At 37.8% G+C, this 15,218-nt stretch overlaps 1 protein-coding gene across 1 annotated transcript in view; it reads left to right on the top strand.

Moving 5' to 3' along the window:
- Positions 1-15,218, top strand: part of pex14 (peroxisomal biogenesis factor 14) — a 95,183-nt gene that overhangs the window by 69,809 nt on the left and 10,156 nt on the right. Inside the window, exons 6-7 of the mRNA XM_079802737.1 lie at positions 5,327-5,429; positions 12,928-13,025. Of these exons, the coding sequence (XP_079658863.1) occupies positions 5,327-5,429; positions 12,928-13,025 (201 nt within the window). The remainder of the gene's footprint in view (positions 1-5,326; positions 5,430-12,927; positions 13,026-15,218) is intronic.

Genomic DNA, 15,218 nt, shown 5'->3' with positions numbered 1-15,218 from the left:
AATTCAGCTTTGTAATCACTGGAATAAATTACATTTTAAAATATATTAAAATAGAAAACACTTATTTTAAATTGCAATAATATTTCACAATATTACTGTTTTACTGTATGCTTGTTCAAATAAATGCAGTCTGGGTGAACATAAGAGATTTTCTATCTTTCATTAATATATAGTAAAAAATACTATATTAACCATGAACCATGAGCAAATTTACTAAAAGAGTGGAGAGTCTAAGATATTTGCCTGGCACACGTGGGTTTATAAAGCCAGTATCCATCTCTAGTAGCTAGACTGCTGTTATTAAAGGGTTAGTTCACCCAAAAATGAAAATTCTGTCATTAATTACTTACCCTCATGTCATTCGACACCCGTAAGACCTCCGTTCATCTTCGGAACACAAATGAAGATATTTTAGTTGAAATCTGATGGCTCAGAAAGGCCTCCATTTGCACAATGCACTGTACACTCTCAAGACCCATAAAAGGTACTTAAGACGTCGTTACAAAGTCCATCTCACTACAGTGGTTCTACAATAACTTTATAAAGCGACGATAATAGTTTTTGTGTGCAAAAAAAAACCTGAATAACGACTTATATAGTGATGACTGATTTCAAAACACGGCATTATGAAGCTTCGAAGCGTTATGAATCAGTGAGTCGATTCAGCGGTTTGGATTCATTTGTGTTCCAAAGACAAAGATGTCTTACGGGTTTCGAACGACATGAGGGTAAGTAATTAATGACAGAATTTTCATTTTTGGGTGAACTAACCCTTTAATGTAGTGAGCCAAACCTGTGTCATTTTAAAAGAAAAAGTCAAATTTTCCTTTGACAAGAGTGTGTTTTATCTGAAACTGTAGCTTGTTACTTAAAATGATCTCGTTTTTAACAACTTTCATTTTCACTCATTTCCATTACTGGTACTTGACAATAAAATGTGCAAAAAACAGACATGATTAGAGATGACAATATAATAGATACTTTGGTGTGGGCTCTTTTGACTTGGACCCAGTGCTTAATTTGATCGATCGTCGTTTAAATTAACGATCAATTTATCGTTATAGCCTTAACACTGCAATATGCATCTTCAGCAGTGGCATATAGCTGACAGCATGACAGGGTGTGCAAATGCTGTTCAAAACACCATGTTCCTCACCAAATGAATGAGAAGGATTATTAATCTAAATAAAGGGCTAGTAGGATTGTAAAATTAATCAAATATAACCTCTAATACAATGTATCACGTATGCCGCCTCGATATGCGTGCTTTATCAGAATGTGTGGACTAGCTCTTCCTGGAACAATGTTTGAATTTTTTTAAATAGTGTTCTCATTAATGTTATGTAATATGACAGTCCCAATCATAGTTATACACAAAATGTTTTACTGGTACTATATTTATAGCATCTGAGCTGAAATTTGCAAATAAAAGCTTGCATGGATTGCGTCAGTATTTGAGTCTCAAAAGAATCGCGCTCCGTGGGCTTGGCCGCATTAGCGGATAATGAAGAGGCTCGCGAACGACTGACATCTCTATCTTTTCAAACAGATTACATTATTTTAATTATTTGTCATTATTATACATTTTACATGATTTAAAACCTGACATTTCAACGTTTCTTTAGACATGTGTCTCATGTTTGTGTGACAAGTATTCACAAAATTACAGTTCATTTTCTGAAGAGAATCAGATTACACGTCATTGAGAGAGAGGCTGCAGATCATGCATCCTGTTTTTCTTTATTTTGCAAAAACCACAACATTTTGTTTTTATTGTGACTGTACACAAAAGTAGAAACTTAACAGATTATAATGATGTATAACACTTGCCTGAATAATAACAATTTGATATAATAATAAGAGTTATTTGAGTGTCTTTGGCACTGATAAGAAAAAAATCGATGTCAGTGCGATCATCGACCTCTAGGGGTTAATTGTGCATTGCTGTTTGAGCTGAATCGCTGAATGACCACCGGTACACTGAAGCTCTTTGCTAGTGCATTATTTAGCTCAAAGAAACGCATCCTATATGAGATTAATCAGATATATACAAAATAAACATAATATTACAAATTATATCTGCAAAAAAAGGACGCTAATGTACAAGTGAACTTGAACTAAGTTATGTGCGAGTCAGAATGCGTGACTCATGTTTTGCACACGCTCTTCCTGGAGCAGCACAATGAAACGGTCAACCAAACAAAAATAATTCACAATGTTTTATTACAATATTGCTCTCTTTATAATGTTATGTAATATGACAGTCCCAATCATAGTCATTATTAGTTGTGCAGTGCTGTTTGAGCTGCGCGCTGAAGCTGCAGATGATCACAGCGCGCTTTACTACCGCGTTCATTCTTAACCAAATACATCCAAATACAAATACATAAATCAGATATAGATAGACCTACACAAAATAAACACAACATTACAACTTACATTTGCACATGACAAAAGGCTGTGAATGCACACGCAAACTTATAGTCAAGATAAAGGTGTAACTCCAGCTGTAAAATGGCCCCCAACAAAACTCCAGCACACTCGCTTCATTTTTCCTCGTGTCTGTTTCGCACCTGATGACCCTGTTTAATCGATGATCAATAAGTTCTATCGATTAAATGTATTATCGACAATTAATTGATCATTGATAAATGTTTTTTAAACAATCCGTCATATACAACTGCATAACATGGTGCCAGTGTGTGCATGCGTGTGAAAGGCTATGTTTTGCTATTGGCCCCTCAGCATATATGCATTTTTGATCAGCTTTCTTAAGTTCAGAATCACTCACATTGGTTGGAGCTTACTGCTTATTGTTTTGCACACAGTAAAGCATAAAGTTTGGAGAGAGTGTTAACCTGATGAATTATTCTAATAAAAATAAGTAAATATCGCCAAAATGTCCAAAAGACAGTCAAGCATATTTTCATTTTCCATATCCACGAGTAAAGCTGATGGTGTTGCTAATTAAAAGAGATCCCAAAGATGGAACTGCTAATACTAATTAGGATAGCAGGAGAAATGAGCAACAGGAGTTAGATCAGTCAGAAATCGATGTAATGGAAAAGGCAACGACGTCGTTTGTGAGAAAATATCACTGATCAACTGAATGATTTTTGTTTTCAACGTAAACATATGACAGAATAATACACTAGGCTGTAGCTAGTGCCGTGCAGAAACTTGTGAATGATGCTCTTACAGTTGTGCCTTCACCGTTTAGTGACGTAATTTTATGTTCCGGGAAAACATGAGTTGTATCATCAGTGTCGGTCACAGCGCCTTTTAATTGCTAATTTACAAATGAAACACTGCTTGGACCTAGATATGTTCTAGGAAATAAAAACCATGTAGTGATGCAATGGCATCCGCTCACAGCATTGTGAAAGTGACTTTTGTACAGGCAAGCACCACTAAAATCTTCTCTAGAACATGCTAAAATGCATTTCTGTTCTCTGGAACTCTCTTTTTCACTCCTTTCTCATTTAATTTCTCTCTATCTCATGCTCTCACACACACACACACACACACACACACAATTTGTGATTCTCCAGTCCCCTGTGTGCGTCTCTGCTGTTCATAGGATCTGTGCCCGTGGCTGGAGGTGCAGTTCCCTGGTGTGAGAGCTCTCACTGCTGTCATGTCAGAGGAACAGCTCACCGGTGCCACCATATGCCCGTCCTCCACCTCCACTTTATTTATGCTATAGAGCACATTGTAAACAGCGTTCACAGCAGCTCTCTTATTAACTACCCTGGTGTTGACACTCATTCTGATTTTTTTCAACTTAAAAGTGTTTATTACTTATGCCGGTGTCAACAACAGTTGCGCTGCTGTGAAAACCTGTTAAGGCCAACTGTTTTCCAGACGGAGAGCCTGCACACACACATTACGCTTTACAGCACCCAGCAATTCGCCAAATGCCATGTTAATCTCCCCTTCGATGTGCTGTTTGTTTGTCGAGGGAAACAAATCGACGTGTGCTTTTGGAAATAAAACGTCAATGGCGTGAGAACCGAGCCGCAGCTAGTGGAAGCGCTAGCCGTCTGACCTTTGCTTCTTATTCTCAGTGTTTGGAGATGTTGTTCTACAAGGCTTAAACTCTGACAAGCAATTGTCCTCAGAAGGTGACATGTTCAAATGGAGAAGCCAGCCTGTGGGCTAAAAGACTTAATGATGTTGAACCCAGAGTCATGCCCCGATGCTTAATTCTTGGCCTCGTGTCAGCCATTGAGGCAAATTACTCTGGATGAAGTGAGAAAACCACAAGACTTTTGAGAGGGATTAAAAAAACAAAAGGTTCTGTTTTTTTCAGCATGAATGCAGGCCTATTAATCATAATTCCTATAATGATGTTTTATCTGCCGTTGCCAAACACAATACTGAACTTGATACTGTGAAATCAAACATAAACACTAGTATTGATTTTCCCCTTCTTTTGTCTTTTTTTTCTCTTTGTTTGATATATTGTGCTGGTGTAATAGAATCTATAGTAAAACATAGTAAAGCATAGTCTTTACCTTCCCTTAAATATAGCTTTAATAAGCGTTTCATAATTACTTCATTCAGTTTGAAAAAAAAAATACATCAGCCATTTGATTCCCCGCTTGTCGTTTTTTGGGGAATGTTTATAAAGCTGCTGTTCATCATTTTTAACTTTTCTGTTGTATAAATTGTGGTGCATTCTAGTATTTCAAAAATGTGCAGTTGTATTTTATGCTAATGTATTTGCTCAAGAGATTCTGTCACGTAATTTTGATAATTCATAAACACTGTTATTTTGCCAGAAAAAATAAAGGTTTGGGGTCACTGTTTTTTTTGATACTTTTATTCAGTAAGGATGCATTCAATTGATCAAATAAAATGACAGTTAGTCACGTATAGGTTACAACACATTTATATTTTAAATAAATTATTGTGAACTTTCTATTCATCAAAGAATCCTGAAAAAAAAGTATCATGGATTTCAGAAAAAACATTAAGCAGCACAACTGACACAGAAGACTAGAGTAACGACTACTGAAAATTCAGCTTTGTCATCTCAGGAATAAATTACATTTTAAAATACAAAATGGTTACTTTAAATGGTAATATTTCACAATATTTTGATCAAATACATGTAGTAAAGCTCTTCTAAAGCTCTTTTAAAAAGTTAATGAACATAAGAAGCCTTCAGTAAGGGGTTAAGTTTTGGTTTGACTATGCTAACGCTAATAGATTAGCCTTTTGTCTATTTGTCAACGTAGCAACAGAGCATGTCCTGGTCCACAGGCCTGTTTTCCCTGTTCCTGAGTGGAATTCTAATAGCGTGCCATGTTTTTAATTGCAGAAATACATCCTTCCCCTCATTATGGGCAGCAAAGAGGACAAGAAGCATCTGCAGCGGATCGAGAGCAACATCGCGGATATGAGTGGCACACTGACACAGACAGGTGAAGATTAATATCTTCATCACTTTTTCCTCCTTAACATTTTCCTTCATTTATCTGTCGCCAAAATCTGCTCACATTTTACAAATGACGGTCCTGTCATTTTGCTTTAATTTGAAATTGCTTGTTTACTGTCAGCTCAGCTTCAATTAATTACGTTTCGCTGAAAAGCTCTTAACCTCAGAATATTAATGAGGGGAAGAGGAATGACAGCGTTTCTTTTTTTTTTGCCGCCTTAACTGCGTGGCAAGAAAGTTCATTTTAATTTTCGGCGTGGTGGCATGGCTTCCCGGTTGGGCCCGGACTGGGCTGGTGATTAAGTGTGCTGTGACAGGTGCGTCTCCCGCCTTGGACAGGTGAGGAATCTCAGTTAGGCTGTCAGAGAAGGATGCCTCTCTTCCTCTCTCCTCCCCCTCTCTTTACCCACTACGCAGCCGGTGTAATTAAACATCCCGGCAACCATGAAAGCGGGACACTTCCCGAAGAAACTTTGTCTCGTTAGTGCCGCAGTCGACTTACAGCTGGGTGGCTCCTTCTGTGTAAATGACAATTCACTCTTGCAAGGTTTAAAAAAAGACAAGGCAAGACAATTCCTCAAACATTCTGGTTAGGGTTTTGTTCTAAGCCTCTGAATTATTACACTTCTACAGTTAATTCAGCCGGAAGTTCTTAACATGAAACATGAAGGGTCTTTTTGTATATAATTTCAGCCTTAGGAGAGCTTTTATTGTTTTATTATTGTTAAAATCTATTTGCGTTATGTATTGTTTTAGGTAAAGTTAAACTTAAATTAAAGTAAATCTCTCGGTGACCGAATATAGAACATTCTCTATTCGCTATCTGAAAGACAGTGATAGCAATCACAATGTTTTCATGCTGAATTGCAACTGGTCTTTTTTTCCCTTACATCTATTTGCATATTTGATGAATGGTCTTATCTTCCTTGCATATATTTAACCATTAAAAAAAGGGATGCCCTGGGAGATTAAATTCTGGCTGATACTGAGAAACCCATAATTCCTAACTGATAAATATCCCATATTGAAATAATTTATTAATTTGTATAAATAGATTAAATATTTTTTTTTATGTGCTACAAGTTAATTTAGGCTTCACGACATTTTAATGTACTGATCTGAATGAATAATGTATATTCTTTTTGAGATTTGTAAAATTGACATTTAACTGTTATTAAATTATTAGTGTTTTTGAAGATTAACCTTAGTCAACTTTATTTAAACCTTATTTATTTAACCTTAGGGTGAGCATTAGATTTAGTGCAAATGTCATTTTGACAACTGAATTTTCTTGGGCTGCCTTGGGCATATATCCAAGTGTTTGTGCGGATTTTGGAGGCTAAAGTATAGCAAGCTTTACAGCATGACATGGAGGCGCTGGCGCGATCACTTACATTTTTTCCCTAATAACAGCGGAAATAACTTAAAATACTCCGTAATTTTTTTAAATATAAATAATACACCATACAAAACCGCAAAGGTTCTATTTTTATTTGTGTAAACTCACAATAACAAGAAAACATTTTTGTGGCGAGCAGCGAGGCTGAGGGACCGTGAGAGCGGGACGAGGCCGCGGTCATTATTAGGATGATGAGCGCCAGCTGCGTGCCGCATTGGCCTCGTCTCTCGCGGAGGAGTGACGGGAGTATAAAGGAGGAGCGACGACAGTGAAGAACGAGAGAGGACCAGGCCTGGATTTTAATTTGTGTTTTATTTACGTATGTGTGCGGCAGTCGTCCGTGAGGGGCTGCCGCTTTTACTTTCACTTTGTTTGTTTATTTTATTAAAGTTTGTTGCTTATTGTTCGCCGGTTCCCGCCTCCTTCTTCCCACACGAACATACCTCGTTACAATTGTCCCTTTGTAAAATAAAGAAAACAAACAGGATGCACATTCTGCCATCTCTTGAGCACCTCAAAAAATAAACCAAAACTCAGTGTATACTTGCCTCACTGACATGAGAAATATATCTATAGAAAGCTTGAAATGTCAAGCGATTGTCAACCAATTCAAGTGGAAAACAAATATTCTCAGATTATGTAAAATGTATCGTCAGGATCGTCAACTTAACCGAAAACGTAAATGTTAAGACAGTGTCCTTGCTGTTTTTTCATGACACAATCATAATTATTACTTTTGCCGGTGTGGTGTGGCATGTTTTATGCGTGCATAAAGTAAAATGCGCACGGCCACCCTGTCATTCACTGTGCGCGTCCACTGGCGCGTTTTCATTTCATTCAATTCGGTGTTTTCAATTCTTTGAAAACACTCGCTTTGCTCCGCACCATTATGAATGCCTGAACGGCCGTGCGCATTTATTTTTGGTTTAGCATTAGCGATTTAAAAGCCCCTGCCGGTGATACCGGTATTACCGGTGTTGTCACATGTCATTGTCCTCACCGTCACATCCCTTATATATATATAAATATATATATAAGGGATGTGACGGTGAGGACAATGACATGTGATATATATATATATATATATATATATATATATATATATATATATATATATATATATATATATATATATATATATATATATATATATATATATATATATATATATATATATATATATATATATATATATATATATATATATATATATATATATATATATATATATATATATATATATATAAAGGGATGCATTTAGGGGTGTGGTCCTGGTCAAGACAATCTCCTGAACTCCAAACTGAATGTCAGAATGGGAAAGAAAGGTGATTTAAGCAATTTTGAGCGTGGCATGGTTGTTGGTGCCAGACGGGCCGGTCTGAGTATTTCACAATCTGCTCAGTTACTGGGATTTTCACGCACAACCATTTCTAGGGTTTACAAAGAATGGTGTGAAAAGGGAAAAACATCCAGTATGCGGCAGTCCTGTGGGCGAAAATGCCTTGTTGATGCTAGAGGTCAGAGGAGAACTGGCCGACTGATTCAAGCTGATAGAAGAGCAACTTTGACTGAAATAACCACTCGTTACAACCGAGGTATGCAGCAAAGCATTTGTGAAGCCACATGGATGGGCTACAACAGCAGAAGAACCCACCGGGTACCACTCATCTCCACTACAAATTGGAAAAAGAGGCTACAATTTGCACGAGCTCACCAAAATTGGACAGTTGAAGACTGGAAAAATGTTGCCTGGTCTGATGAGTGTCAATTTCTGTTGAGACATTCAGATGGTAGAGTCAGAATTTGGCGTAAACAGAATGAGAACATGGATCCATCATGCCTTGTTACCACTGTGCAGGCTGCTGCTGGTGGTGTAATGGTGTGGGGGATGTTTTCTTGGCACAATTTAGGCCCCTTAGTGCCAATTGGGCATCGTTTAAATGCCACGGCCTACCTGAGCATTGTTTCTAACCATGTCCATCCCTTTATGACCACCATGTACCCATCCTCTGATGGCTACTTCCAGCAGGATAATGCACCATGTCACAAAGCTTGAATCATTTCAAATTGGTTTCTTGAACATGACAATGAGTTCACTGTACTAAAATGGCCCCCACAGTCACCAGATCTCAACCCAATAGAGCATCTTTGGGATGTGGTGGAACGGGAGCTTCATGCCCTGGATGTGCATCCCACAAATCTCCATCAACTGCAAGATGCTATCCTATCAATATGGGCCAACATTTCTAAAGAATGCTTTCAGCACCTTGTTGAATCAATGCCACGTAGAATTAAGGCAGTTCTGAAGGCGAAAGGGGGTCAAACACAGTATTAGTATGGTGTTCCTAATAATCCTTTAGGTGAGTGTATGTGTGTATATGTATGTGTATATATATATATATATATATATATATGCAATTAAAGGCTCATTAGTATGATTTATATGGCTTATTAATATACACGTGTGATTAGTCGACTAGCCGCTTAAATGAGCGGCTACTAGTTGATTCTAAAAATAGAAGTTTCAACAGGCTTTCCTTTTTTTCTTTTTAAAAAAGATTGAAGGCCTTTCATTCTAGGTTTCACACATAATAAAAACTAATTTTATTTAGTTCTACAAATAAGTGTTTCCTGCACTGCTGTTCAGCGTCACAGTAAAATACATATTATTACATATTGTATTATTATTCGATATTTTACATCTTTTTACATTATAATTACATATTTTATTTTCAGTTGTATGCTTTAAGTTTGACTTGTGTGTAATGAGTTAAAGGGCTTAGTACTGGTTAAACTCCCTGTTGCCTAAACAGATTTCGGCTACAAAAAGTTCTTCTTCCCTGGCTAGCTGAATACCATGAAAACATTTGAATGTCTGTGAAGGTGGAACAGTACATGCAAAGCAGGAACTCTTAACTTATAATAGACATAAGACTTGTTGTTGTTTATAAAATACTTTTTCATTTGCCATTTATCCATATTAATATTTGACTTATAAAACTATGTAAATAATCTAGATCTATACATGGACTTCTGATCTCAATGTAGTCTTTTGTTATGTATATAGTTTTGTTTTCATTATCCAGGAGATCAATATAAGCAAATTTGGGGCATATAGGAGTGATTTTTGTCGGTTGCATCTCTGCATTACATTGTCTGTTGCCTAGCTTTTAGTTTGGGGAGGGTTACCGAAAGCCAGTCGCTTGTGAGCCATTGCGTGCAAGCTTGATGTGGGTTTCTTTATCTGATTATCAAATGAGCCTCTTCATTGACATTTTGGTTCATATATGCAAAAAAAGGTTCCTTTGTGTTAAGCTACCTGTCTAGCCCTCATTTTGTTTGGATTTAACAGGATTCCTGTTTTGTTTAGCAACACATTCAGATGATAAGAGTATGTATATTGTTCCGTGCTGAAGCTGCTTTTCATATTTCCTTTGTGAAACACTTGTTCCTGACCACCCCCCCATCTCCCTCCTTCCCTCCACCACTCTCGTTTTCTCCTGGAAGAGCCGTACCTACCCCCAGTCACTCAGTCAGTCACGCCGCTGATCTAATTTGCTGTGGCTGCAGTAGCCAAGTTGCTATTGTAGTTAATGACTGTTTCAGTTAACAGTTTGGGAGAGGGTTGCAATTACGGAGTGAGTTTCCCCCACTTCTCACAACGTGAGTAATAGCAAGTGACTGCCGCTCTTGCCAATTGCCCGCACTCCTTTGTTAAAGTTTGTGTATTTCTCTAGTGCCAAGTGTGCTGGAGTGATGTATTCCTTTGAATGTGGCTCCATTACTCTTGCAGCCTTTGATTGTAGGCCTTGACTCCCATTATGATTTCCCAACAACTTTCCACACGCAATTAATGAACAGGTCTTGGAAGCACTTTGTCGCACACATGCACTCACACTCGTGCTGGCTGTAATGGAATTGTACTAGCTGCTTGGTCTCTTTGTCTGCGGAGAGCATATTGGTGACCAGCTGGCCAATAAAGCCTCAGACAGACCCGGACATATGCAGTGTACATTATATTGAGGTATTTACTGAATAATTTACGCTGTACACACTGTCTGCCTCCTCGCAGCAGCTGCGAAGCCACTTGCAGGATCTCAAATTCGCCCAATTGTTTTCTCCAAAGAGAACGTTTGTGGAAATCCGAGCCACACTAAATGGACGCATTATTTCTTGTGTTTTGCGTATGAAGCAAGTGTTTGGTGGGTTTAGAGGTCTAGTGCATTTGCGGTGTGACATCGCAGGAATTGCTGTCGTTGACGTCGGCTGTAGTGGCATTCCTGCTTGGAACAGAATTTTTCTTTTACTTTAGACCTTCTAGCTATTTTACTCAAAGGATAGTACAAAGATAATAGGAAATTATGGGTTGAAAAGGATTAAAAGAAGGTTGTGAGATGGGTTGATGACCCATTTGAGCACCATGGCTTAATGTACAGTAACCTCTAACCATGTGCTTAATGCTAAGGAATATTTAAAATCTTAAGGGTGACTTTCAGGAAATCATGTGATATTTAACGAGTCCATGGTCACGTATAAACCCACATCTATAATTATAACTCACTCTTCATTTTTTTTAAAGGGCTAGTTCACACAAACATAATTATCTTCTAAAATCTTCTCGTTCTAAATCCAATATGGTAACCTAGAAATCTAGACGCACCCTAGCGGCAGAAAATTTATTTTGCCGCGAGTGTAGTCTAGCAACTCTCGGTAGACTCTGGTCAGGCCAATCACAGCATGTGTAGAGTCGGTGGGCGGGCTTAACATAATGACGGCACGTCACGGCAGAGTTACGGAGGTTCTGCGTGCTACTCTAATGAATAGCGGTCTTTTGAATCGGCTTTGGCTTATGGTTTACTGAAGTATGAATTCTTCTGTACCCATACCATAAGTTGTTGATAATTACATTTCTGAAAATCTTCAATTATTCAGACACGCATTCGAAATTGATGACATCTCGACCAAGCAACCAGGGTTGAATGTGCATTCTGCAAAATATCTCATTTTGTGTTTCACATAAAATGAAAAAAATCGCACAAGTAATTGGAAAGAGATTAAGTTGAGTAAATCATGGCAGAATTATTTTTTTTTAAAAATATATATATAAAGTTTTTTTTTTTATATATATATATATATTTTTTTTTTTTTGAAGACTGGTTAATAAATTTAATATCAGATCTTTTGTTAATACTAATATAGTCATCTGAGTTTGTACAATCATTATTATTCAGCAAGAAAAACTGTTCAGCGTCTCTTATTCTGTAAGTAGTTACCTAATGAGACAGACAAAGGCTGTGAGAGAAAGAAACATGTAACCACTCTTAAACAGAAAGTGGAAAGGCTGTTTCTATGAAAGGAGAGCCCTGGAACTGTGCGCCGGAGAGCCAACAGTCGGCAGCTAATAATATCTGCTGATGTTAATCCAATTAGAGTTGATTTAACACTTTACAGAGCATGATTTATAGAGGCGTTTATTGGTTTTCTGTAACATAATCAGTTTGGAAACTTAATGCATTGTTTGGGAATGCATGTGTGACTGGAAACAGGGGGAGAGCAACTTGTGCTCTGGGTTATTTGAAATGATACCCCCATTAATAACACCAACTCTGGCCCTGCTAGGGCTGTTTTTCTTGGGCTTTCTCTAATCCTCGGGACCAGCACAATCTGACAATAATTCAATCTTCAGAGAGGGAGGAAAATGAGCTGTATTTAGTAAGATTAGTGAGGACAGTAGTGTCTAGCCCTGCTGCCTCCCAAATGAGCAGCTTTTTTTTCCATCTTGTTGATTGTTTGGAGAGTTTGATAGAGCCAGCGTTTCAAACCCATGCTAATGGAGGTTAAGAGACCTTGATTTGATATAAGAGCAGACGTAGGTGATTAATCTTGTATAAATAGAGGTGTCTTATATTACTGATTGAGCTGAAGGCTAAATCAAAGAGAAAACCACTGCGTGTTGATTGTCGGTAATGCTTTCAAACAAACAGATACGTTGGTTTGCACTGCATGGTTCTCAACTAAAGCTGTCGTTTTCTGGTAAATGTTTTGGGTGTAGACTTACCTTCATTTTGTGTGTTTTCGGATGCAGTCACCCAGTTGCAGACGACCCTGGCTTCAGTGCAGGAGCTGCTGGTCCAGCAACAGAAGAAAATACAGGAGCTGACACAAGAGCTGGCTAACTCACAGGTAATCACAAACACACACACTTGCTACAGTGGTAGACAGAAAGCCTTTACATTTGAAAATGATGGAAATTTTGTCATCAGTAACTCATGCTCCTTACATGTCGTTTCCCATATGACTTTATTTCCTCCATAGACCACAAAAAAGTCCTGTATACTTTTTTTATGTTAGAGAGCTCCAAAATGGTCAGAAACCATCATAAAAATAGTCCATATGACTACTTGGGTCTTATGTGTTATGAAGTTTTATGTGAAGAACAGCGCATTTTAAGTTGTTATTCAGTGATAATCTTCCCCTTCACCACAGCTCAGGTTTAACTTGAACTTGTCATTTCACACCATTGATGTCAAACCGGTCTGTTAAATTTGTATTAAACGTACAATAGTGCAAATGGGATTTAAGAGCTGCAACAGAGGGCAAAATATTCAGCCAATCACTTTATGCCTCTTCTGATCACACTATTGTATTCTTCAGAATATCTCATATTTAAATAGTGTCCAGGAGTGCTATACAGGTAGTTGCAGTAAATTGCCATATGGGGAGACAAAGCAACATTTTGCTTTGATTCAACCGAATTGAGTTATCTAAAATAGTTGCATTCCTCCCAAGTTTTGTGATTTCTCTCAGATATAATATGAATGATAGTAGACACTTGTTTTCTTAATCTGTTGAGTTTAAATAAAGCCGTCATTGTGCATTTTCATTGCGGCATTCAGTTTCATGGGTGCAGCCTCTATAAAACAAGGCCACTTTGAGTTTAAAACAACACGGGACATTTTTCTGTGACATTGACACTGATGCCTCACCCTGATGTGAATATTAGCAATGACGGAGCTCATATGCCGTTCAGAAGAGAAAAATTTGCATCAGCAAGCCAATGCATGTCATGGGAGCTCCATAAAGAACACGTGTGGCCATCTCCTGAACGCTCAAGCAAGCCATCCAGGGACAGGAAGTGAACCCACGCTGCCACCGCCTCCTGATCTCTCCTCAATCTGTCATTTGCCTTTTGCTAATTTCATCTGGGCTGAGACCTCATTTAAACCCCCACCCATACTGCAACTAAAACTGGACTAGTAGGATTTTCTTTGAGCCCCAACTTTGAGTTTGGGGTGTGTCAGTTAAAGAATTGAAAAGAAAGGAACCCATTATTGTTCATAAATAATGTTTGGAATGTTGCCTATACAATTAGGCCAGTTTCACACTGCACTCGTTAGCAGAACTTATTTATTTCGGTGCCCATGTTAACAGATTAGAGCATTCACAGAGGCGGCGCGGCAGCTGAATTGAAGCCACAGTCCATTGTTCTGATCAAAATTCACCTGATTAACATGAAAAATAACAAATTTCACCATGAAATCATGTAGTGAATTGTTCCATGTGTTTCACAATCACCATATGACATCCAGCGCTGTGAAATAAAAATAATAAATACACAAAAACACAACACTGCCAGAAGTTTTTGCCCAAACTTCAAAGGCCTGTTTAAGTGATTAAAACTAGAGGCTTATCTTAACTTTAAGGTTACTTTTATCATGTAAACTACCTATATACATAGATATGTATACATATCTATGCCTATATACAGCATGTTATATGCATATGTGTTTTGGACAGAGGGGAACACAATCGCATTCGCAGCAGATATGCTGCCCATCATGAATCAAAGCACGAGAGAGACAGAGGTCGGGGAGAACACGGGGAAAGGTGACACAATGGACGATATTTGTCTGTATTTGCAATACACAAGCCGCGGTTCAGCTGCTCCTGCTCACCATACGCATACCATACGCACTGCTTCTCCGCTGCCACCGCACTGCTTGCGCGTGCGGTGTGAAGCCAGCGTTAGTTTGTATATTTTTTGTGTATTGTTGATAAACAGTGTTGGGTAAGTTACTCTAAAAAAGTAATTACTTACTAGCTACTAATTACATCTTCAACAGTGTAGTTAGATTACTGTACTAATTACTTTCTCTAAAAAGTATTGCATTACTTATTACTAATTACTTTCTAAATCCTATATCAACCTTGACCAGATGAACAATAGAAGGATAGACATGAAGCTGCACTATTAATTCTTTCAAAAAAACAATTTTAACATTAGATGTTAGATTTTGAGTTTAAATACACTATTGTGTTACATAGAATTGTTATATAGTCTATACAGTAATTAATGCAATTACATCAGAAGTAACT

This window comes from Gobio gobio (assembly GCF_949357685.1).
Source record: "Gobio gobio genome assembly, chromosome: 21".
Classification (NCBI taxonomy): domain Eukaryota; kingdom Metazoa; phylum Chordata; class Actinopteri; order Cypriniformes; family Gobionidae; genus Gobio; species Gobio gobio.
The sequence above is the reverse complement of the archived record's forward strand: the minus strand, read 5'-3'. Positions and strand labels throughout refer to the sequence as shown.